The sequence below is a fragment of the Acanthopagrus latus genome, chromosome 1 (assembly GCF_904848185.1).
Source record: "Acanthopagrus latus isolate v.2019 chromosome 1, fAcaLat1.1, whole genome shotgun sequence".
NCBI lineage: Eukaryota > Metazoa > Chordata > Actinopteri > Spariformes > Sparidae > Acanthopagrus > Acanthopagrus latus.
In genome coordinates, this window is record NC_051039.1 from 32,082,152 (window position 1) to 32,107,407 (window position 25,256).

Sequence of the window (25,256 nt, forward strand, 5' to 3'; positions counted from 1 at the left end):
GAGCAACATTAATTGTGACTGCAATTAGTTGTGATCTTCCAGCAAAACCACTAACAAGGTGATACCAACATTGTGCTCTACAAAGCAAACAGAGGCAGAAACAGCACAGTTTCAAACTGGATTGCAAGGGCTACACATCTAGGTGAAAGTGGGAGCTTTTAGAAATTAGTCCTACAATTTTTCTTCTTGGGAAGAAGTTATTACAAGGTGAAAGAGTCCTCTGTGCACAGTAAAATCACTTAACATGATGCTACATGTATGTTAGTAACACAGCGCTAATTTTAGCAGTACGGTTACTGAACATGAATCATCTCCTCTGCCCTGGCTGAGTGAGAGACACAGCGCCACTTTCAGCACAGTACGTGAAAGAGAATCACGTCCTCAGCATCAGTTCTCTGCCTGCAGTAGGTTTGGGAATCATGAACGAATTAAAGAGCGAACGTGATTCCCGTCCTGGCGTCCCTCGTTTGCAAACGACCTGCTGAGGACTAGATCACATTCGCGCTGTCACTGAATCCACGTGAACGTGAATCACGTGAGTGACAGCAGCTGCTGAGAATCACATTCGCGAACGTGAGTGACTTTTACTATGAGGGGCCGTCAGGGACATTATTCAGAATTACCTCTCACAAACACATGTGAAATGCTCTTACATACACTACTGAACCACTCTCACATAAACAACTGAAAAATTATTCACTTACACACACTACTAAAACGCTCTCACACATACATGTGAAATGGTCTTATATACACTACTGAAACATTATCATACATACAAGTGAGTGAAATTCTCTCATACACACTACTGAAACGTTCTCATACACAATACTAAAACACTCTCACACACACTACTGAAACACTCTCATACACACTACTGAAACACTTTTGTATACATATACAAATATGTGTATATATATATATATATATATATATATATATATATACACACACATACATGGAAATATATATATATATATATATATATATATATATCCATTACGTGAAGGTTGCTGTTTTATCCCCCTTTTTTACTGGGGCAAATTCCAGGATTCCAACCTTCTGATCACTACCCACTGAGCTACGGCCTCCCTCCTTCTCTTCGTCTTCCTTGTCTGACCATTTGAAAATAATATAAATTGTGGAAATATGTCCATCTTTGCATTGCAAAGTTTGCCACAATCCAAGAAAAACTGGCAACTGATGTTACGTTAATTAACGGTAATTAGAACACCTGCACAGTGGAGTGATGCCTCTGTAATATGTCCCAGTCCGGTTGTACTTTATATCAGCACTCATGGAATGTCTCTTCTCCAATCAAATTACATGATTGGAACCAACAGTTGTGTGTATATATATATATATATATATATATATATATATATATATATATATATATATATATATATATATATATATATATATATATAAACGAAGAATATCAGATAAACATACATTGTGGTTGAAGCAAAGCAAGCATTTCCCTGTGTGGAGTCTTCCTGTTTCCATCACATGACAGGAGGGCCTTCCTGTTTAACTGTAATTTTCATTTTTACTACTAAACTGTCATAGTTTAAAGTTCTATATCAGAGCATTTCAGCTGTGTGCATGAGCACATTGTACTAGTATGTGGTAAAGCTTTTTAGTAGTTTATGCAAAATGGTGTGCGTGTTGGAGCAGATTTCAGTAGTGTGTATGAGAGCGTTTCAATAGTTTGTGTGACAGTGTTTCAGTGGTGTGTGTGAGAGTCTTTCAGTAGTGTATTTGAGAGCGTTTCAGTAGTGTGTATGAGAGTGTTTCAGTAGTGTGTGTGAGAACGTTTCAGTAGTGTGTGAGAGCATTTTAGTAGTGTGTGTGAGAGCGTGAGAGTGTTTATGAGAGCGTTTCAGTAGTGTGTTTGAGAACGTTTCAGTAGTGTGTATGAGAGTGTTTCAGTAGTGTGTGTGAGAATGTTTTAGTAGTGTGTATGAGAACGTTTCAGTAGTGTGTATGAGAGTGTTTCAGTAGTGTGTGTATGAGTGTTTTAGTAGTGTGTATGAGAACATTTCAGTAGTGTGTATGAGAGTGTTTCAGTAGTGTGTGTATGAGTGTTTTAGTAGTGTGTATGAGAACATTTCAGTAGTGTGTATGAGAGTGTTTCAGTAGTGTGTGTATGAGTGTTTTAGTAGTGTGTATGAGAACGTTTCAGTAGTGTGTTTGAGAACGTTTCAGTAGTGTGTATGAGAGTGTTTCAGTAGTGTGTGTGAGAATGTTTTAGTAGTGTGTATGAGAACGTTTCAGTAGTGTGTATGAGAGTGTTTCAGTAGTGTGTGTATGAGTGTTTTAGTAGTGTGTATGAGAACATTTCAGTAGTGTGTATGAGAGTGTTTCAGTAGTGTGTGTATGAGTGTTTTAGTAGTGTGTATGAGAACGTTTCAGTAGTGTGTATGAGAGTGTTTCAGTAGTGTGTGTATGAGTGTTTTAGTAGTGTGTATGAGAACATTTCAGTAGTGTGTATGAGAGCGTTTCACTCACTTGTATGTATGATAACATTTCAGTAGTGTATATAGGACTGCCGATTTTCACTGTCCACTTTTTTAGCAGAGTCCTTGGAACATGCAATTTTCAATCTCTTACAACTGGCAAAATGTGAGTACGTGAACTGCTCTGAAAACAAAAGTGAACTTTAAAAATTGCGCTTGCAGCAGAGAGTGACCCAGCTTTCTGTGTATTATTGGCATGGAGACAAGTCCCGGTGTACACGTGCTGACCCAATCAAAACACATTAGTGAAGGAATAACAGTTCAGGGGCCACAACTAGGAGGCTGATGGGCCGGATGCGGCCCAGGGGCCGCCTATTGAGGACCGCTGCACTAAAGAATTCCAGAAAAAAACTCCTCCTACCACGACTCTTCAGGGGTTCCGTTCAGCTGTTGCCAAGCTTAGCAAAACAATCTGCTGGAAAAACACCCTCCACAATGTTTGCTCTTTAATATGTCTGCTGCTTGAAGCACATTTTAACATGATGCGTTAAAGGACTCCAGTCTGACTTTTTGTGTGCTGATGGCATAGTTACACTGCATGCATTTAGTGCTGCCATCAAATAGTCAAACAGTGTGTATTCACTGTATTCACATTCAGAGGGGAGAGAATGTATAACTCAGCCAACCCATGAACTAATAATTATCTCACTTTAATTATCTCAATTATTTAACAGGCAGAACTTCACTAGAATAAAAGTAAAGACACTTTGTCCATCAGTGTTTAATGTGTTTAAAATGTAAGTATTTGTTTCTACAATTTCAGTTTACATTCAAGACTGACAAACCCTAACATCAACAGGATGAAAAATTTCCCCTAATGATACAGAATGAGACACACATATATATTGCCATGTGTTGTCTTACAATCACACAGAGATTAAACTTTATATAAAAAATGAAAACACATCACTGCAGAAATCCATTACAACAGGTCCAGTTTTTCCATTGAGAAATTTGTTTATAACAGTAACATTCCAAGCAATGGAGATTTCTAGTGATATAATGTTAGTTTTCTTTAGTAACATCTTTATTCAAAAAGAAAAAAACAGATGAAACAACGTAACTTTTGCTAAGAAGGGACAAATACAAAATGCATACATTACTTATGGGCTGATGGCCCAATAAGAGCAGTCTTTCATACAGGAATATCTGTGTGAAGTCGGCAAACATTAGCTAAATATTAGCCATGAGAGCTACTGGTTATATAAGACAAGGCAAGTAAGGCTGAAGCAGCAACACCTCTGAATGAATTTATCTTTAATTCTACACTGTTAAAAATGGGTTTAAGTTGTTGAAATTCTTTCAACCAATGTATAACGTGAAAATAAACACTGAAAAAAACACACAATAACTCTCCCAGAAAAAGACAAATCCTGATTTTATCCTCCCCATTTACACAACACTATACATCAGTTAATAAAAAAGAGTCAAACATAGATAAACTGTAAGTATGTTACATGTTCTTGTAAGCATACACATCTGAATTAGTCAGAAAACAAAATCACAAGCAAACCAACAAAGCAACATGTATTTAAGATTCTAATATATTGTCAACTTTGTTACGTTATGTTTCAATAAATACCTGAAAAGTCTGAAACCTTCCTGTGATCCTGTCACTGAGTTCTTGGAATTATTATTTGCAAATGATTCACTAAATACTGTCACATTGGGGTGACAGTATTTTGGTCATTTTTTGTCAGTACTGGCGTCATTTTAAAGGGGTACTACAAAGTTGTAGAAAGCAATTTGTAGCTTCAGGACAAGTGATGTCACTTGAGACAGCATAGTTTGGGTCTTAAGACCTCAAGGTTAAAAGTGAAATAAATCCAGCTCATCCTCATCAGAAAAACCACCATACAGGTCAATTGTGAAAACATCTTATTATGACCATATTTATGTTTATTCCTAGCAGGGTTCTTGGTAATTATCATGCCAAAAAAGAGGAAGTCGGGTGTAGTAGTTTAAAGAGTGACCAAGTCTACATAGGGAGGTGGAGGGGTGGATTGTTGGGTTAAAGAAACACAGGACTACATAAATGACTGACTAGGGCAATAGACAGCGACTCTCAAAACAAACTGTATCACAATTTCCAGCTTTGTTACCTAAGCTACTTCAGTTACACAATGGAAGTGACTTAACATCACTAAGTTGGCAAGTTAAACGAACCTAACTTAAAGCAACATTATGTAGAAATTGGTATTTTGTGTGATTTGGCAAGTGCTACATCACTGGTTAATGTAAAGCTTGGGTCTGCAACAATCTGTCACATAAGATGTAGGTGCTGAGTATAAACAAGAGTCATTACATCATAACAGCATTATGTATTGAAGTTAAAGTGAAACTCTTGCCAAAATGCAACCTAGGCTTTTTTTTTTTTTGTGAATGTATATGAGTCAAACCTTCGTGTAAAAGCATAATTATGATGAAAAAGGCACTTTTAAGATTGATTGTATTTTGGTTTTCAGCTCAAACTCATTTTCAGTGGGTGTGCATGGGGCACTTTTATACTAGCATCAAAATTGCTATTTTTAAAAAACTAAGAAGGCTTGACACATGAAACTTTGCTCATAGTATCACCAGGGTCTCTACACATAGCTCAACTGAACCACCTAAACTCTACCCAGATGTGTCGATCCCCGAGTACGTCTGAGTTGGGAGGACGACGGCTAGAGTAAGAAGATACTGCTAATGTGAGTTGTTGCCTTTTTTTGGTAAATTCTGAGTACACAATCAATGTTCTGTATGCTCGTGTTCATGTGTAGAGACCCTGGTGATACTACGAGCAAAGTTTCATGTTGTGTCAAGCCTTCTAAGTGTTTCAAAAGTAGAGATTTTGATGCTATTGCTTAAGTGCCCCAAGTACTCCCATTGAAAATGAGTTTGACCTGAAAACAAAAATATGGTAAATCTCAAAAGTGCCTCTTTTGTCGTAATTATGCTTTTACACGAAGGTTTGACTCATGTACATTCCAAAAAAAGCCTTTTTTTTTCATTTTCATAGGCCCGCCTCTTCTGTGCAGTGATAGGGGATATCCGATAGGGGGCGTTCATCCCCGAAGTGAAGTTCAGTGTGTCCAGCTGCAAGATAGCAGTGTTTCACAATGACGTCGCTCAGAGCTAGACACTCTCTAAAAATAGAGATTTTGATGGTAGCGTAATGCACTCCCATTGAAAATGAGTTTGAGCAGAAAATACGGTCAATCTTAAATATGCCTCTTTCATCGTAATTATGATTTTACACAAAGGTTTGACTCATATACATTGACGAAAAAAAAGCCTAGGTTGCATTTGGCCAAAGTTTCACTTTAATATGTACGTAATACTGTGATCCTTCCCTCTCACTGAAGTTAAACAGAGCAGAGACAAGTAACAGAGACAACATTCACCCTGTTACAGGACACTGTACCAGTACAGTTACATCGTGTTGCTTTAAGTTACATATGTAACGTACACGACTTTGTAGGTCACTGAAGTTACAGGAGTAAAATAGCTATTATAAACAAACCACGTATGCCTGTCACACTCAAATCTTCCACTGAACTGTCAGCCTTAGAATTACTTTGTGGGTAGTAGACACCAAGCTCTGACAGGGAAGAATAATGTGAGACATAAATTAGATGACACCTCTCACCTCTGCTGCTTCAATTTAACCCCCATTTTTAAAAGAAACTGTCCATCATGATATGGATTTATTATAAAAAGGTTCAGGAACTCGACCACACCACTCCTCCTCACTGATCTGCCACCCAGGCCCAGTCAATCCAGCCACCCGCGTCTCATCAACCTAACAAGCCAAGTCTTGTCAAACCACCTGTGCCTCATCAACTCAACAACCTATTCACAATGATTCAATCTCTCACCTATTCAATTTATAAAGGCAAGTCGAAGCAGTTCTCTCCTGTTCGTCCCAAGTTCTTATAACCCTCCCCTAAAACCCTCCACCAACCTCGACCCCTTTCCCTCATCCAACGACCCCGATCCCTTTATTCCTTTATTTGTAACTTGAACTGAAATCTGGTCCTCTCTGGCTCTTTCAGTGAGTCGACCAAAATATTTTTTTTTCCCCATTTGATATTTCTTTTACAACATTTGATGTCATTTTGTCATTTGTATACACATTTACACAACAGAAAACACATCCATGCAGAAGTGCTAACCAGGCATGGTAAAAGGTTTCACAATTGAATTAAATGATGCCCAGGTTATCGTAGATCACATCATCTAGAGTCTGGTCAGTGGCTTTGGTTGTGCTCATACTGGTGGTAACAAGGGGATTGGAAGCAGAGGGTGAAGATGAGGGTGTTGTTTTGCAGACTTGAGCATAAAGATGTGCAAATGGGTTGGATTTGCCTTCCTTTTTATGAGATTCTTCCTCCTTTTTGCCCATGGGTTCTGCATAAATGGGTTCGTCATCTACAAAACACGGTGTATTTCCCCTGAACTGAGCGACAGATTGTTTATCCTCCACTGGACTAATTTTATCGTACACCTCCGAGTAGATCGAGTCTAGCTGCTTTATGTTAGAGCAAGGACTAGAAGTGGAGGGGTGAGGAGGGAGATTGTTTATGAAACTGGGGGGTTTGAGGGGAAGAACACTTGCAGGGTCTACATACAGAGCCATGGTTGGTTGTGGTTTTGGAACAGATTGAATGCAGTCAGCTGGGTCAGCATATACAGCTTCTGACTGTCCACCTCCAGAGTGGCTATCATGTGTGGGGACCAGTGGGAGAGGCATTAGGGTGATAGGAGCTGGCTGTGATGATATACTCTCTGAAGAATCTTTTGGAGCAGGAACACTTTCTTGTGAGGTAGGAGATTTCCTCTCCTGTGTCCTCAGTTTGTTCTCCAGAATGACAGCCATATTGGTTGCATCAGGTATTTTGGGCAGAGGGGAATGAGCCTGATTTTTTGTGATAGCAACTTTGTCAGCCTCTTGAATTTGGTTGTCTAAAGTAACGGTTGAAGTCTTCCGTTTGATGGTACTTTGAATCAGGGAGAAGATTTTGTCAGCCTGCTGCGTCTCAAAGGTGAATGATCCAGGACCAGAGTCACAACGTCGACCTGCTTCAATGGTTAAGGCCAGCTGGTGAGAACAAGAGGCAGGTAAAGCATGTTCATGGAACTGACCAGCATGAGAATGAAAGATTTGATGCAACAGACTACAGCTATGTATAAACATATGGAAAACATGATATGGACAACATTACCTTATCTTTTCCATATCGTCGCAGCAGTTCATACGGCCATTCTCTAACAATGTTCTTCTTTTGGTTGTCTTTCAGCAGCAGTGACTCTGGCCCCACCTGAAGCCAGTATGACCCCTCAAGGCCGCAACGTGTTGCTGCATTAGTCCTTTGAATTACCACCCAGAACTCTGTGGCTGAACACAAGAAGGAGAATGTTCTTTTTAATTACTATGCTATTAAAACAACCTCCAGTTTAAGAAAGCAGGACACCATTACATCCTGTCAAAATACTATTAAATGGAGTGGCAACATCAAAGGGATCTGTAAAAATTCAGTCTGTAACTATTTTTTTTTTTTTTTTATCAGTGCCTGCTCTTACCTGGTCAGATACTTTCATGCCTAAACAATGGCAGAGAACTGACAACAACAACAGAGCTGACCACTGACTGCTGACCACTGACCGCGTCAAAGAGAAGAAATAAGAAAATTGATGAAAAAAGTAGTGTAAAAACAAAGAATTGGACTGAGCCGGAGAGAAAACAAGCATAACTGAAGCTGCAAGCAGCAATGAACGGGCCCTCACAGTCTACGCGTGTCGGGGTATGCTGCTGTTTGGGCGTGCCATGTACCCGACGCCATTGCCTGATTATTGTGTACGCATTCCTGCACTGTCCGTGTTTTGGACAGTGCAGTGGGGGTTAAATGTCATTGGACTAAAGGTGAAAAATCTCTCAAACAAATTTGTGGTCAGTTGTGTATTTATTATTAAATGGCGGAGATGCTGTCAGAGGGTGTGCTCACCTTTAAATTGCATATCATCATGTAGTGTATGATATGGAGAAAAAAACCTATAAATGTCATGTAAATAGGATGATATTTGTCTGAATTCCTGTGTTCAGTAGGTGGCACTATGGATATGACACAGTGTTGATGCATGGAGGTATTCAGGGCGACATGGTATACATGTGTGATAAATTTGTGTGTACATGGGAAATTGTATAGTGAAGTTATAGGGACTTGATGCTTTATGCTGGCACAATGACACCCAACATGTTTAACGTAGGCAAAAGCTTTTGATAAGTTTTCATGTTCAAGGTTTGAGGATGATACAGAGTGAATTGGAATTCTGTGCTGTTCAATCTGTAAGAGGAATTTGTTAACCCTTTAAACCCCAAGCAATGGAAATGGATTAAAATGGGGTGAAATGGGAACTTTTAATTAAAATGGCCGACTTCCTGTTGGAGTGACAGTTTGGTACCCTGGAGTTTTTTGTGCATCTGGTCATGATACACGTGCATACTGAATGTCATTTATGTATGTGCATGTAGGTGGCGGGACTTGAATTTTTACAATCCCTTAGTAACACCTTTTGCAGCTATCATCATGAGGGATTGACAATAATTGTACCAAGTTTCATGTTAATCCAACCGATAAAAAATCCTTCAATTTAAAGAGTATTGTTTGAAATATCAAAATCTTTTTAACTACATTTTGTCAGGTGGGTCCACAGATGCTGTGTGCAAAGCTTCATGCAAATTGGTGAAATTTCCTGGGAAGAGTTTGAAAAAGTAAGTTTGAGATTAGCCGCTTAGCTTGGTTGGTAGCGCGCACGACCCATGTGCCAAGACTCTGCAGCGGACCCGGGTTCGACTCCCAGCCCAGGCTCTTTTGCTGCGTGCCCTCTCTTACCCTGTTTCCTGTCACTCTCTTAAAGCTGTACTGTCAATAAAGCCAGAAAAGACCAAAAAAATTCTTGAAAAAAAAAAATACATTCAAATTTATGTTGGCAAGTGTGACATATTCCAAGTTTGGTGAGTTTTGGGGTATTTTCAGGGAGTGCAACAATATGGGACAATATATGGGATATGGGACAATATGGGACCATGCAAATCGAGACCTGCTCAGGCCCTGAATATCAGAGCACCATTTCAGGGGTGGAGGGAGCTGTGGGAGCTGTAAGAACTCAAGAGCGATGCAGAGTTAGCTACTTTACTGCTGGACAAGTAAGGACCCCTGCTAGATATATGTTTCATCCTATGTTTTAACCACTAGACTATGGTGGTGGCAGTTATGCTAATACTTGCAGTAGCACATATGGCTGTATGATGTTGCAGTTGAGCTATTTAGCTTGTTGCTAAATCTAGCTTGTTAGCTAGTATGCTAACTCCGGTGTTCAGCTTTCTGTTTATGGCTACTGGTTAACAAAACTGTCTTTCAAATGACCAGGCAGTTATAATTATGTTAGTTTGTATTCAGGATGCTCTGAAGTGGTTGAATTGGTTTAGAGACATGACGTTACTCATACTTCAGAAAGGCAGCATGGTGATGATGATTACCTGAATGATTAGCTGGTAACTTTGTCTACAGTGATGTGAGGAATAGCGTTTGTTACATGGGATATCTACAGTGATCAGCATGAAGCACTCATTGTAATTTAGTTATATTGGTCAGAAATAGAACAATCAGGGCTTATGTTGTTGTTGTTTTGAATGTGCCATCCTGGTTATCTGGTGTCCTCTGTTACCGTGGTTACAAGCCTGCTCATGCACAGCAGGCTCCTCTGTGGGAGGGGCTTTGAAGGCAGGGCTGCAGCACAGCAGAGAGGAAGAAGGAGGGGCCTGGGAGCTGTATCATTCAAATAGTCTGGCTAAGTCCACTTTTTTGTCAAAACTCATTATCTCTTTTCCACCATCATTGGATTTCTGAGTTAAAATGTCTAAAAATGACTAGACCTTTGTTGAGTTGTGTACATTGTCTGAAATGTCTACTCAAGGTAGCTGTGTGTTGCCTAACGCTCATTTACATTTACATTTAGGGCGTTTAGCAGACGCTTTTCCCAAAAGCGACTTACAGTAAGTACATTTGTCACAAGAGAGAAACTACGACATATGGGACTTTCGGTTTGATGAAGTAGAGTGCAGATGTGCGAGCGGGGAGCCCCAGCTGAACTTTTCTTTTACTTTTCAAGTCTACCAAATTAGCATTGCTTTTCTTCGGGCTGACTTGCGTATTACTGATCTTTTATGTGGGAAAGTGTACTGCTAGGTAATGAGCAGCTCAAAGTCTAAATATCAAACGACAGCAGCAACTCAAGCAGCAAGCATCTCGGCTAAGCTAGCTAGCATGGCAGCTGCCACTTCAGAGCATTTAGTCCTGGGGGGCAGTGGAGCCGTCAGCGGGGACCACTCCAACCCAGTCACCAAGATCGACCTGGCATGGCTATCCTGATACAACAGTCAACTGAATCCCTGAAGGGGGTCCCAGCACATATTTCAAGGCATCAATCATTTGATATCGTTGCCGGCTTTGGCAGAAAAGATTAAAAAAAACTCAACTCTCCAGCTGCAGGCTCGTTGTGGGGAAGCCCTGTGAGTCGATTACCGAGTGCAGTAGAGTCCCATAGTAATGATATTCACTGAGCTGCAAAACTCTACTACACTCGGTATCAAATGTTTGATGCATTGAAATATGTGCTGGGACCCTATTTGTAATGTTGCTTAAGTTTGGCGCTGTTCTGAGCATTATTTGTGGCTTTTTGATGGCGGTTTTATACTTGGACCTATTTACTGCAGTGTATTGTTGTCATGCAGTCGTTTCTGAGGATGCTAAAACTACGTAAACTAGCAGTCCGCAAACTTTATCTCTCAAGGGTGGGTCATACTCCATGTCAAGGTGTGTTAGAACATGGATTAAACTTACACTGGAATATCCCTTTAAGACAGAAGAGTGGCTGAATTGCACATTGCTGAATGATGATGGGTTTTGCAAGTCTAGTCAACAAGTCTAATCTCATATCCCCATCTCTACTTTGGGAGACATTAAAGGTATTAGTCCGAAGAGAGATTATATCTTGTTCTGAAAAAACAAAAAGAGGAACAGCTCATGGAAAGCATGAATTGGACAGATAATTATCAGTATCTCCATCCCCTGAATTAGCCAAGGATAGACAAAACCTTCAAATGGCCTACAACTTACTGTCAACACAAGAAACTGAAAAATCTCTCTTAGGATCGCGTGGATTTCTTTATGAGCATAGTGAGAAGGCAGGACGCCTTCTGTCACACCAAATTAAAAGCCAATCAATATTCCAGCAAATTAAACAGATTGGAACCCCCTCAGGTGAACTTATAGTCATGCCATCTGTGTAAATGAAACCTTTAAAACATTTTACTCTGAACTATTTACTTACAATCCCCAACTAACAAAACAAACACGATGAGTTTCTTGGCTAACCTGAAATTTCCACTTGTATCTGCTACTCAGAAGAGCGACATGGATCGTATCTTGGATTGCACTTCTCTACTCTTCACCTAAAGCATCCATAAGTACTAATAGGATGAAATCCCAATATTTCACACTTCGCAGAGGAACCCGTCAAGGGTGCCCTTTGAGCCTGCTGTTGTTTGCCGTGGCGATCAAACCATTATCTACCACACTTAAATAGGACAGTTTTAGTAAAGGAATCCAAAGATGTGGTTTGGAACATACACTTTCCTTATATGCGGATGATTTATTATTGTTTATTTCTGATCCAATATCTACCACCCCCAAGACAACTGAGTTGCTAAATGACATTGTAGAGTTATAAATTGAACTTTTCAAAGAGTGAAAGCTTTCCTGTAAATAACTTAGCCCTTGAGATCCCTAATGTGTATCTCCCATATAAAATGTCGAAAACAGCTTTGAGTATTTGGGTGTGCATATCTGCCGTAAGATGTCAGACCTCTACAAGAGCAACTTTCCACCCCTAATCGACAAGCTTAAATCAGACCTGGAAAGGTGGACTAATTTGCATGTAACTATAGCAGGCAGGGTAAATTGCATCAAAATTAACTTGCTTTCATGCCTTCTGTATCTTTTCCAATGTTTGCTGATATTTTTACCCAATTTCTTCTTTCTTGATATAAATAAACTAATCTTTTATATGGAAAGGCAAGACTCTCAGGATAAGGAGAGAGTTTTTACAAAGGCATAGGTCTGTAGGTGGTCTGTCAACCCCTAACTTAAGACTCTTCTATTGGGCAGCTAACATACACAAAATGATTCTCTATATCTGCAAATCTGAATTAAACTGGTGTAAACTGGAAACAAAATCCTGCTCTACCTCACTCGCCCCTCCAGGCATCCCAGTTTAAATGTAACCCAATTGTCGTCTCCACCCTTAAAATTTGGTTTCAATTTAGATGTACTTTTGGACTCTGAGGATTGTCTAATCACAGCCCCGTTCATAATAATCATCTCTTCCTCCCTCCCAGCACAGATAATGCCTTTTCTCTATGGCAGAGTTCAGGCCTCGTCAGGCGAAGGGACCTCTATATTAATGATGTCTTTGCTAGCTTCAGTGAACTATGTGGAAAATTTAACCTTCCAAATTCTCACCTATTCCGATACTTCCAGGTCCGTAACTTTGTTAACTCAAATAGTACCTCTTTTCCCAATATCCCACCTAACTCAGTAATTCACTCAATTTTGGACATTCCCACAAAGCAGAAAGGCCTTATTCTGAAAAAATAACACCTTAATCTCCCATGGTAGAGAGACATCTCTTGATAAAATCAGATCAAGATTGGGAAGTAGAACTTAGCAGAGTTATGGTTGACAGTGACTGGGACATCAACTCAGATAAATAACAGTACATCTTGCTCCAGGCTTAATTTGATACAACTTAAGGGTGTCTACCATATTTACGTTACCAATTCCAAACAAACCAAATGTATTCCAATATCACAGATGCATGCAACAGATGTCACAAGACACCAGCAAACATGACACACACGTTTTTGTCCTGTCCCCATCGGCAAGATCACTAGACAGCTATTTTTAAACATCTTGCAGAAGCATTAAGTTGACGCCTTGTGCATGAATTGGCCATTTTTGGAGTATTATCAGACCCTCAAACAATTAGGAGGAAGTTTAAGGATAGTATCGGCTTTGCATCCTTATTAGCACGTAGAAGAATTTTGTTAGAATGGAAGTCGCCGTTCGCCCCCAGAGCCTCCCTGTGGCTTAAGGACCTCATGGGGTACTTAGACTTGGATAAAATTAAATATAATCTGAGGGGAACACCTGAAAAATTTGATTCTGTTTGGGGCTGTATGATTAGTTACATAGTTAAATTAAAGTCACTACAGGACAAATGAAATGCTGACCTCTGATAATTAACCTCTCACCATATTTCATTTCCCTCTCTGCCTCACTCTAAAATATTGACAATGCTACTCTGTATGTTGTTATTTTCTGTGTACTTCTTTATTTGTTTACTTCTTATGGTAAAAAGGAAGGATGTATATTACTTCTCACTTGCTCTGATCTGTAACAAGATTATGTAGGACTGGGAGGGGGGAAGAGGGGAGAAGTGGTTGTTGTTTTTGGAAAGGAAAAATCCTTATTTCTCATTGTATACACTTGTGCCTGTCAAATGAATGAAAACATTTATGAAAAGAAACCACAACATATCACCATCAATGGAGCAATGCGTTTATTTTTTATTTATTTTTTTTTTGGGGGGGGGGGGGGTCTGAATAAATGAGTCTTGAGTGGAAGAAGATAGATGGATGGATGGATGGAGTTAAAAAGTCATCTCTGAGCTCTCCTCCCACCATTAAACAACTCCCAATCATGTGACTCTAGGTGTTGATTCCTCCAGAAGATTTGACTGTTTTTCTGGTTTTGTTTTGATTGAGCCGCCCTTAGTGACAAAATGTACAGATTCTTATTTATTTATTTATTTATTTATTTATTTATTTATTTATTTATTTGATGTTGATTAGTTTTATTTCGGTTACAATATAAAATACTTAAATTATGTGCAATCAACTGGCAAATATCACCATACAGACTTCCGCTCAGCATTTTCTCACAACAAAAACTCTGTAACCAAAAAAGGAATAGGCTGAAGCCAAGGCTTATTTTTGCCTATCCTGTGCAATCCATGAAATAACCCAAAATATCATTAACACAAAGAAGAAGAAAACAAAAAAACATAACAAAAATTTACTCTAAATTCTTACTTAATCATTTCACATTTCAGTCATTTTACATTGTAATCCTTAATTATTTTACCTTTCAATGTTTTTTTGAAACTCAACAGTGATCTACACAATTTCAATTCATCACTAAGTACATTCCATAATTTAACTCCCAAAAATGAAACACATCTATATTTAACATTAGTTCTTACTTTACATATTTCAAAGACTCACAACCCTCTTAAATTATAGTTTTTTTTTCTCTCAATTTAAAAACAAATAATAATACAGATGGGAAGACTTTTATTCTTTGCTTGAAATAATATTTCTAATGTTTTTATATGTACAATGTCTAAGAATTTTAGGATGCCAGACTTTCTAAATAATCTATTTTGCGATAGGAAGCTTTAATAATTATTCTGGTAACTCGTTTCTGGAGTTTAAAGGCTCCATATTATACTGTTTTTCATCAATTTCACACAGCTGTTAGAGGTCCAACAGCTCTGTATTCAATATGCATTGCCCCAAACCCATCCGTGGTCCTGAATTTCAGCTGTCTAAAAGTCACTCTACAGAGCTCTATTCAGAGCAGTCTGGTTCTGTGCCTGCACCTAAAAATGCTAATGAGCTCCGTCTGTCAAGGCCTACTTGGAGAGCCCTGCCTGCTACATCACTCTCAGGGAGAGGATGCCCCTTGTATTAGCAGTAGCATGCACTAATGTTTACAGTGGATGTATATATGTATCGCTATGGCTCACGGAGATTTTTTCGTTCAACCACTAGTTAGCTAGTTCTTGTGTCCCTGGTCTGACGTCATCCCTGATCCTTGATTGTTTTCACCTGTGTTCCCCTCCCCCATGTGTATAAAGTCCTTGTCTTCCCCTGTCTGCGTCGCCAAAGTATTTTGTCCTCTGTCATGTACTGAAGCCCTGTATCACGGTCTTGTCTTTGCCTCGAAGTTAAGTATTATCAAGTTTTATTTTTTGTATTGTTCCTCTCTTGCAGAGTGATTTTGATTTTGTAATTTTCTGGTTAGAGTTTTGATTTCATAGTATTTACGTTTGATAGTCTTTTGTTTTCCTCCTTGTGGAGCGTTTTTTGTTGTACCTTTTACAGTGTTTAGAGTAGTAAGTTTCATAGCCTGTGTGCTGTCCTCTTCGGAGCGATTTTTGTTTTCTGATTAATTTTCATAGCTAAAGATTTCAGCTCAGAGTAGGATTCCTCCTTCGGGAGCGCTTTTCGTTCTTTGTGTTTTATGTTTGTGCGTTCCGTTTGCCTCATAGCAGTTCATAGCCTTTTGCTTTGTCATTCTTGCTGAAGAGTTGCAATCAGTCAATAAAACCTGACATTACTTTTGCCATTCTGCATCTGAGTTCTCTCTCGTTGTCCGAGCCTGACATATAATATACGCAGACATTTATTGTTCAACAAATCCCCTACTTTGTAAATGATACCAATAGATTTAGCTAATTTCTTTTTAATATATTCTATATATGGCTTCCAACTGAGTTTATGATCTAAAATTACTCCCAAGAATTTAATCTCAAATACTCTTTCAATTTTTACTCATTTAGGAATAATTTAATTTCACAATTAGTCCTAACATCACCAAACACCATAAATTTTGTTTTATTTTCATTTAATGATAACTTATTAATATCAAACCATTCTTTTAACATGCTCAACTCCTTTTCTACTGTTGACAACAATTCTTTAATGTCTGGTCCTGAGCAAAATAAATTTGTATCATCCACAAATGTAATGAATTTCAACTTATTAAATACTGTACAAATATCATTCAAATAAAGTATAAATAACTAAGGTCCCAATACCGAACCCTGTGGTATACCACAAGTTACTTTTCCAAAATGTGACACGGTGTTATTAATTTTTACATACTGAAACCTATTATTTAAATAACTTGTTATCCAATTTAGTGTATAGCCATAGCTATAGTTCCTACAAATTCCATCACTGCTAAGGATGTTGATCGGTTGCTCCTAAACCCATATTGATGGTCACTCAGTAACTCATATTTCTCCATAAAATTATCCAGTCTGTTTTACAAACAATTTTTTGAGTGGATTTTTTACTCTTAAACTTCTGTACCACTTTTAATACATCACTCTCACAAACTCCACCAAGAAACATTGAGTTGTTACTGTTGAATGCAAAATCATAATTTTGGTCTACATCTCTAATTCTCCTTGCTAAATTTAAAAAAATTATTAAACTCATCAGCAATTTCCTCTGGATTTTCGATAATTGAATTGTCATTATTTACAGAATATGTTGGAAAATATTTTTGAATACGTTTTTTTTTTTTTTTATCAATCCCTTGAGCACTCTCCAGGTACCCTTAATGTTAAAACATCAAAACATGATGATCAAAACAGTATTTTTGTGCAATCTCATAATAAATGTCAATTTGTTTTTATATTTTTTGTACTTGTCCTCCCTTTCCTTTGTTCTATGTGATATGTGATAAATTCCCTATAGAGCCTATTTTTCTTTTTACAAGCTTTTTCTAACCCCTCTGTAAACCATGGTTTTCTCTTCTTTTTTGGATTTTGTCTATACTCTTTCAATGGACAATGGTGATCATAATATAACAAAAATGTATCTAAAAATGCATCATGATTGATTAGTATTGTCTACATAAACGTCCTGCCAGTCATGATTCATAAGGTCTGCCTCGAGTGCCATAATTGCCTCTCATGATTTTATTCTAACTAAATTACTAATCTCTGTATTTGTTCCTGCTTTTAACCTTTTGTTCATTTCTAACACGGCAAAAACAGGCAAATGATCAACATCAGTCACTAATAATTCACTAACTGTTTTCACATCAGTTACATTTGTGAAAATATTATCAATCAGTGTTGCCGCATCTTTGGTTATTCTGCTAGGTTTTACGATTAACGGATGTAAACTCAAACTAAACATAATATTAACAAACTCTTTGGTTTTAATATGATCATTAAATTTCAGCAAATCAATATTGAAGTCACCACAAGCCAGAATAGTTTCATCATTATGTTTTTCATGTAATTCATAAATCCTCTCATTAAATTGGTCAATACATGATCTCGGTGTTCTATAAATGCAACTAATTAATATATTTTTAGGTCTTTCAACCTCAATTTCAGTGGCTATACATTCCATCACATTGTCAATAACAATAGTCATATCCCCAACAACTTTGCATTTAAATGCAGTCATCACAAACAGGGCAACACCCCCTTCCCTTTTATTACTCCTATTTTGCCAAAACATTTCATAACCCTCTAATCCATCCTGTAGATTTGTTTCATTGCTCAACCTAGTATCTGAAATTGCTGTTACATTAAAATTTTGTTGAAGCTGTTGAAGGTAATCTTTATTTTTGGAGAAGTTACTGTAGAGACTCCTGCTATTAAAATGAATAACTGAAAACCCCTCCATCTTCATACTGGAATTAAACTCATCTTCAGAATAATATTCACAGTTCATGTCAATGTTCTGGTAGAAGTAGATATCTGGATCAGTGTCAGATTCCAACTCATAAAGCTTGTGATCTTCAATGTCAAAAAACTTAAAATCTGTGTATTCACACATTTTTACCATATTTTGTCACTCACAAGCAGTATTTCGCCATATACCTGTTTTCCATGACACAAAACAAATGTTAGACATTTCCCCACTATGCCACCTCTCTACCATGTGAGTCATCATTTTCATTTGTATCATTCCAGCTCATTAATGTCTCTGATGGAGCGATCCATTTAAAATGATCCTATAGAGTTTTTGACCATCACCAGCGGTTTTAAGAGTGGGTCTCATTTTGTTTCTGTGCACACTCACTGGGATGCACTCAAATTAGAAGTTACCCAAGACTTTTCTCACTTTAGGCAAGACAATTGCCATTTTCGTAAAATCATGTAGTTGGGGTTCAGTATCTTGCCCAAGGCCACTTCGACCTGCCGATCACAAGACACTGGCTCTACCCCCTGAGCCACAGTTACTAATATGATGAATTAAAAACAAGAGCAGCATAAATGGTGCAGAATAGAAGAAGATAAAAACGCAGTAAAAGATGCTTTACCTTCCTCTGCGGAGGCATATATCTGGTTCTCCTCCATATGAAGCTGATAAGAGCTTGAGTCACCACCTCTCTGAGAGAGAAAAAGAGAGCAAAGAGAGAAGAAGGAAACGCCAAGATGATAATTCAGTTATAATGCCCATAGACCAGGCATTGTATAAAAACTGATTCATATGATACTGCTGCTACTATCGGCATGCTGCTGACTTATGGCCAATTTGCCTTAACAATTACCAAGGTACAAAGAGCTAACACAACTGATGTCTTTCTCTTGTCCTCTCACCTGAAACGTGCTGTGACACAGTTTTTCTACCCACTCCACACAGTCATCTTTGAGTGCAGCAAACACCATCGTCCTGTCCTGAGTCTCCACACAAAATGCTGACATGTTCTCCTGCAAACAGCACAAAGAGCAGCTTGTAGTATTTTTTTAACTGTGTGTGATACATGTGAAGATTTTGAACAACCACGCAGGCTGACCATGGGACAGGCCTCAGCGTTTGGGGGGAGTCTGAGGACACTGATCAGCTCTGACAGTCGGACCACCTTCAGCTTCCTGTCCGCATGAGGTTGGTGGTGTCTCCTGACCCCAGCACCATGATCAGCTCCACTACCACCACCTAGAGGATACATGAGGGACAAACAGACACAGGATTGATTTACTGAGAAAACCAACAATTAACCTTAGATAACTCCCCACAGGGGCCTAACACTGACTTCATGTTGTTTGCCAAACATTTGCCAAATTTAGATGCAGCAGTCATATACAATTAGCTATGTATTTTGAGCAGTGACAATATTCTGCACAAATCCTCTCAGGGAGGAGACACTGCACGAGGCAACTTGTTTTCCTGAATGTCAAATAGCCACAGATGATAGCTTTAAGAAGGAGGTGTGAAGAGATTTTTGGTTGGATGAGAAATGGAGCAACCTTTAAAAGAAACTAGATTTAACTCCATATGCTTTGTAGGGAGAAACACATTTTATGTGTAGGAATATGTTGGCCATAAGACAAAGTTTTACTCTAAAGTATTGGAAATATCTTGTATCCATTAAATCACAGAGATAAATGGAGATTATGGTTGAAGAAACGTCAAATAACCAGCATTGTTTCAGCTGGAACTAAAGTGTCGACTGGTTTTAGTCATGGAAAGTCAATCTTGTTTTTAAACATTGTTTAAGAGGATGGAGCTCCTCTCCTGTTCATGTTAGAGCTACTCAGTTACACAAGCGGAGCATGCCCAGTAGATCGACACTTTGCTCAGGAAGCCAGTCAAGTCAGGGATTTGGGATTCTAGTTTCACAACTTAAAATCTGCTTCTGGCACTTGGGACACCATTCATTCACAGTGTGAGTGCCCAGGGGTAAAACCATCACAAAACACTGTTATTTTTACTTCATGACACATATATAGCCTGGTTCCAGACATGTGAATAACTGCTCACATCTCATATTCCTTCAGCAATTCCAATATGGGCCTATATAAAAGTGAAACTCTCACCAAAAAGCAACCAAGGCTTTATTTGTGATTGAATATGAGTCAAACCTTTGTGTAAATGCATAATTACAATGAAAGAGGCACTTTTAAGATTTCCCGTTGTTTAATCTTCAGGCAAGATAATTTTCACTGGAGTGCATGGGGCACTGGCTAGCATCAAAATCATTATTTTTAAAACACTAAGAATGCTCGTCACAACATGAAACTTTGCTTTCACTTTAATGAAGAATACACGATTTAAAATTCAGTCTGATCATCAGGTGAGCACATGCATGCACTGCAGACATTGTCAAAGTGAAGGGATTTAGCCGACCATATGTTTTTTAGTGCTGTTTTAAATCTTGCATACATGCACATAAAATAATGTAACTATTTTGCATGTTACCTCAACTTTTCAAAGTGGGTGTTGTAATCAGTGCATGTTTTATTTTAGCATATACAAAGCTGTGCTTGGACAGTGTTCTGCTGTGTTATTTACCATGGATTTATTCTTCATGCAGTTCTTTGAAGAATACAGATAATGTAGAATAATTTATGGGATGATTGATATGCTGACTGTCTGAAGTGCAAGTGCACAGGGATTTCTTAATCAACCTTGAGGTAAACACAGAAGAACACTCTGAACTCTGTTCAGACTTTGGACTTTGTATGAGATCATTTTTACATGAGTGTAGACCAACTCACATAACCAACACAGTAGTTTGGAGTTGGAGTTGTTGGCCTGTCAGATCTTACTGAGTCTGTTTTTTCCTCTGTGTGTGTGTGTGTGTGTGTGTTGATTGCAATACAGAAAGTGTGCACAACTAGTTATACTTCTAGTAGCTGTCTTTGATGTCTTTGATCTGCCAAAGCCCAATAAAAATTCTCCCTGAAACTCAGACATTGATGAAAAATCAGTGAATGCAAAAAGCAATTTATAAGGTGAAAAGAAAGTGTCACAGTGCTAAACTAAACTGAGATGACACCAGTGAAATTATGAATAAAAAATGTAAAGCTTAAAAGACAGGGTAAATACAAACGTATATAGTGTATGAAATCATTGCTACAGATGTCTTAGTGCTAAACAGCTAAACCTCTGTGAGGATAAAAATTTATGATAAAAGAAAACTATTTCAAAGAGGTAAAGTACGAATGAGTTGTTCTTAAATGAAAATCAAATTAGAAACAACATAAATGTAAACATTTCAATCACACATTTTTCTGTTCTTACTATTCATTAAATTTAATATCAACAGAAAATGATGACAAACAACTGCATTGTTCTATTGCTTGCTCTATTGCATTAAGGAATCTCTTTTGCTCTGACACAAATATATTCCCATGTAGGCTAAAGAAATAGAAGTGGAAGGAAGTGTTGAAGCTCCGTCCTTGTCCCCTTCCTTAATTCAACCAGTTCTGACTGCATTAGATCAGCTCACTGTGTCCAAATCTACTGCAGTCCCTCTGTCCAAGTCTTCAGCTAGTCCTCTGAAACCCACCTCAGCTGGCACATTATCGTCTCTCACACACACACACACACACACGCACACACACACACACACACTGTTCTCCTCCCCTTATTGTCACAGTTTTGATCGAAGTTGTCCTTTTTATAGTATGGTTCTCTGCTAAAGTTGTAGTTCTAGTTATCATTCTACAACTCCATGTCACTTTTTCTTCCTTGGATGATTTAATATGTACACTTAATGTACTGTTTGCGCAAGCAAAGCCTGCACATCACATCAGACAGATGACTGGAGCTGAGCTGCGTGATGCAGATGTATCTACTGAGCTTACATAATGCCATCACCAACCCTGGGCTCTATTTAAGCTGTCAAACCTACTGCTCATGTTCTGTGCTGCTGCTCTCTCTGTGTTGTCAAACCGATCCACCACCACCAACCACCATCCACCTGTGGGCTGTTTCTCATGATTCCCCGTGACAGGGGCTGTGCTCATCTCTCCCTGCTTGTATTTTTTTTTTCTAACTGTACGTTTGGCTTCCCAAGAAGTGATGTGAATGTTTTTTAGCCACACTTCTACCCAACTTTTGAAAAACATGAAGAGCATTTAGAATTTAGGACCCACAGTGGGTGGATCTCATTAAAATGTGTGGATGGAATTTGATATTATTTCAAATGAAAAGCATTTCCCTCATTCAGCTGGGAATTACTTTAGAACTAAGCCTGCTAAAACAAGATGTATGGAATAATAACCTAAATCCAAACTCTGACAACAATTGATATTTAACAGCACCCTTAGTTATGTAGCCAAAGAAAACTCAAAGGAGACTACTGTAGTAACTGTAACTGCTGCATTAAAACAAAGTTTTCAAACCTTTTTGGCTTGTAACCCATTGCCACAAGATATATATCTTCTACATGTGACCAGTTTGAGCAATACATGATATTCTTTTTATTTTTTTTTAAATTTATTTGTTTGTTTGTTTGTTTTTAATTGTTAGATAGCTTAAAAAGCTAAAGTTATATTTATTCACAAAAAAAAAAAGGCGCTATCCAGGCTCATGAATCATCTGACCACCTACACTGTGACACTTTGTGCTTACAACCAGGAGAAGAATCTCTGTATTGAATGGTAATGCATTTAGTGTGTGTGACAGGGACTGAATTGCTACTTTAAGTGAGTTTTGAACCTAAATAAGTGTTATGATTTTGACTATTTTTTGTGTTGTTTTTGTGCTTTCTTGTGTGGTTTCAGTGGTGTTCTGGTGAGGCTGGGCATGGTCTTCCAGTGGGATGGAACAGCTACCTGGCACATACACCCTGGTCTTCCCTCTGCTCGCTGCCAGATTATTACATCTAACTATCTCTCATGTTTTTGCGTATCGCTAGTTGACCTGGTCATCTAACCTTGCCTTGTATTCACTTTCTAGCGAAACAACTACTGTGGACCCACTACACAACCTGGCAGTCAGCAGCACTCTAGCCACCAGTCTTCACACACTGTATCTACTGAGCTTCAACTTGCCCACTTACCTCCACTATCGTGTCTGCCTCTCATCTCCCCTGGATTCACCGGCCAGGTCCAGAGCTACCTGCCACCTTTGACTTCCTCTTACCAATCAAATAAATCCTTTAAAACCATTTCCCTGTTCTGGTGTCTGCTCCTGGGATCAAGTTAGAAACACCTTCTACTAATTGTAACACATAAGTATGTTATTATTTTAATGTTGTAATTTTAACCCAAAGTTTGAAAGTTCCTTAAACCTAACCATGTATTGTAGTTTTCTGAAGAGTTGGGTGTAGGAATGTTGATGACATCATCAGTGTTTGTAGGGTTTTATTGATTTATGTAGACCTTTTAGAAAGTTCCTCCAGATCAACAGACAATTTTCATGGGATGAGTTCTACTCCCAATGAAAACTAAATTCTTCTTCACATGTAAAATCAGTGTTTCTCTAAAACATTTCAGGTCATTTGACTGCTTGTGTTTAGGGTCCTGTTAGACTTAAATGTATCCATGTCACAACATAGTTAACATAGCTTTTATGAAATGAGACCAAAGTTTGAATATACTGGAACTTTCATTTAACACCACAGTTGTATAAATGGTGATAGAAGCAGAAAATATTGCTGTACCTCCCATATCCTGTATCTCCAGTCGACCCACTCCCATGCTACTGTGGGGAAACAGAGACAACAGCACTGGCTTCCATTTCTGACAAGAGACAGAGAGAGATGGTAAATGACAGAGAAAGTACAAGTTAGTGATGACAGGCCAGAATAATACCATTGAATGAAACTATGTCACCTCACCAACATGTAAATACATCTACGTCACATAGCTTAAATCTTATGGAAAAGCAGATTACATAATTTACCACATGCACAATCCCTCAGCCTCACTGTCAGTTTCAACTGTCCTACACGTGACACAGAAAGATAAACATGAGTCACATCCTTTCTATTTTCCATATAAAAAAGTCCAGAGGGCACTCACAGGGTAAAAAACCTGTTTCATTAGATAAAACATGATGTTCCATGTGATGCATCGAAACTGATCATTTACAACACAGTGGCAGTGATCTGACATGGATCCTTCTTATTTCTGTACCAGTTTCAGGTTAAAGGTTTGATGGTTTAGGTTAAGAATGTGGTTCATTCAGTGAAGTGAACACTGCAGTGATACCACACAGCATGAATGTGTGCTATCTGTCAGAGCTGCAGAGGAATGTGCAGCATGGAAATTGTGTTGTGTTTCAACTTGTTCATTTGATTCCTGCTCTCCACACAGAAAGGCTGAGAGCTTTTTCTACCAAAGCTGTGGCTCATATTTAAGACCCTCAGCTAACTGTGGAAAAAGCTAAAATGAACACACATATTATCTCACCTGTTATTTACACTACTTAAAGTACAGAACCATGCGGTAATATAAAATAATTTGATAGTACATTATTTTGTGTCTGCCTTTCCCAGTTACATATTTTCAGCAGTGTTTCTATGAGGTTGATATAATTTCATTTTTATCACTGTAATCATAACACAAAGCAATTATTATCTGTTTTAGAAAAGGAAGGTTGCATGTTCAATCATAAATCACCACTGCTTCTGAGAAACAGCAATGTTCAAATCAGGTCTGTACTCACTTTGCCAGCTTTGTGTGGTCGCAGGTAAACCTTCCCTGTTTTGATCTGAGAGTCCATCAAACACACTGAGCAAACACACTGTAGTTCTGAAGGAGAGATGTACAAGACTTTCTCTCTGTTCTTACGTTCCCTTTTAGTGAAAAGTGGACTTGGGGCGTGCCCACAGTGAGACATTCTTGAAATATGATCTTCACCTGATACACATAAGCACAGAGAGGTGCAGCTGAGATTGCACAAGTGAGAGGGACAAAGTTCAGGACTAATCCACTGATTCAGTTTGTTCTTTTCATGAGTCATTTAAATTTTCAATATAGACTTTCTGTTACTTCACACAGCAGAAAGAAATTATGACACTACAAGGACATAGCTATGATGCTGTCAGGTTGGGGGTTTAAAGGGGAAAACTTTGGAAAGGG

At 38.4% G+C, this 25,256-nt stretch overlaps 1 protein-coding gene across 1 annotated transcript; it reads right to left on the reverse strand.

The window, feature by feature from the left end:
• Positions 1–5,723: 5,723 nt before the first annotated feature.
• On the reverse strand, positions 5,724–24,989 carry dok1a (docking protein 1a). The gene is made up of 7 exons (XM_037105001.1): positions 24,841–24,989; positions 23,834–23,912; positions 19,238–19,377; positions 19,041–19,151; positions 18,761–18,830; positions 7,730–7,902; positions 5,724–7,605 (listed from the first exon to the last, which is right to left on the reverse strand). Exons 1-7 carry the CDS (start codon positions 24,895–24,897, stop codon positions 6,709–6,711), a joined length of 1,527 nt encoding a protein of 508 aa, XP_036960896.1. The 5' UTR covers positions 24,898–24,989; the 3' UTR covers positions 5,724–6,708.
• Positions 24,990–25,256: the final 267 nt, after the last annotated feature.

Excerpts from the sequence above, each read along its gene's own strand:
- dok1a (XM_037105001.1), bottom strand. The coding sequence starts at position 24,897 with ATGGACTCTCAGATCAAAACAGGGAAGGTTTACCTGCGACCACACAAA. Across the intron at positions 23,913-24,840 it reads GACCACACAAAGCTGGCAAA|AAATGGAAGCCAGTGCTGTT; the intron begins GTGAGTACAGAC and ends GTCTCTTGTCAG. Across the intron at positions 7,606-7,729 it reads GACGATATGGAAAAGATAAG|CTGGCCTTAACCATTGAAGC; the intron begins GTAATGTTGTCC and ends TGTTCTCACCAG.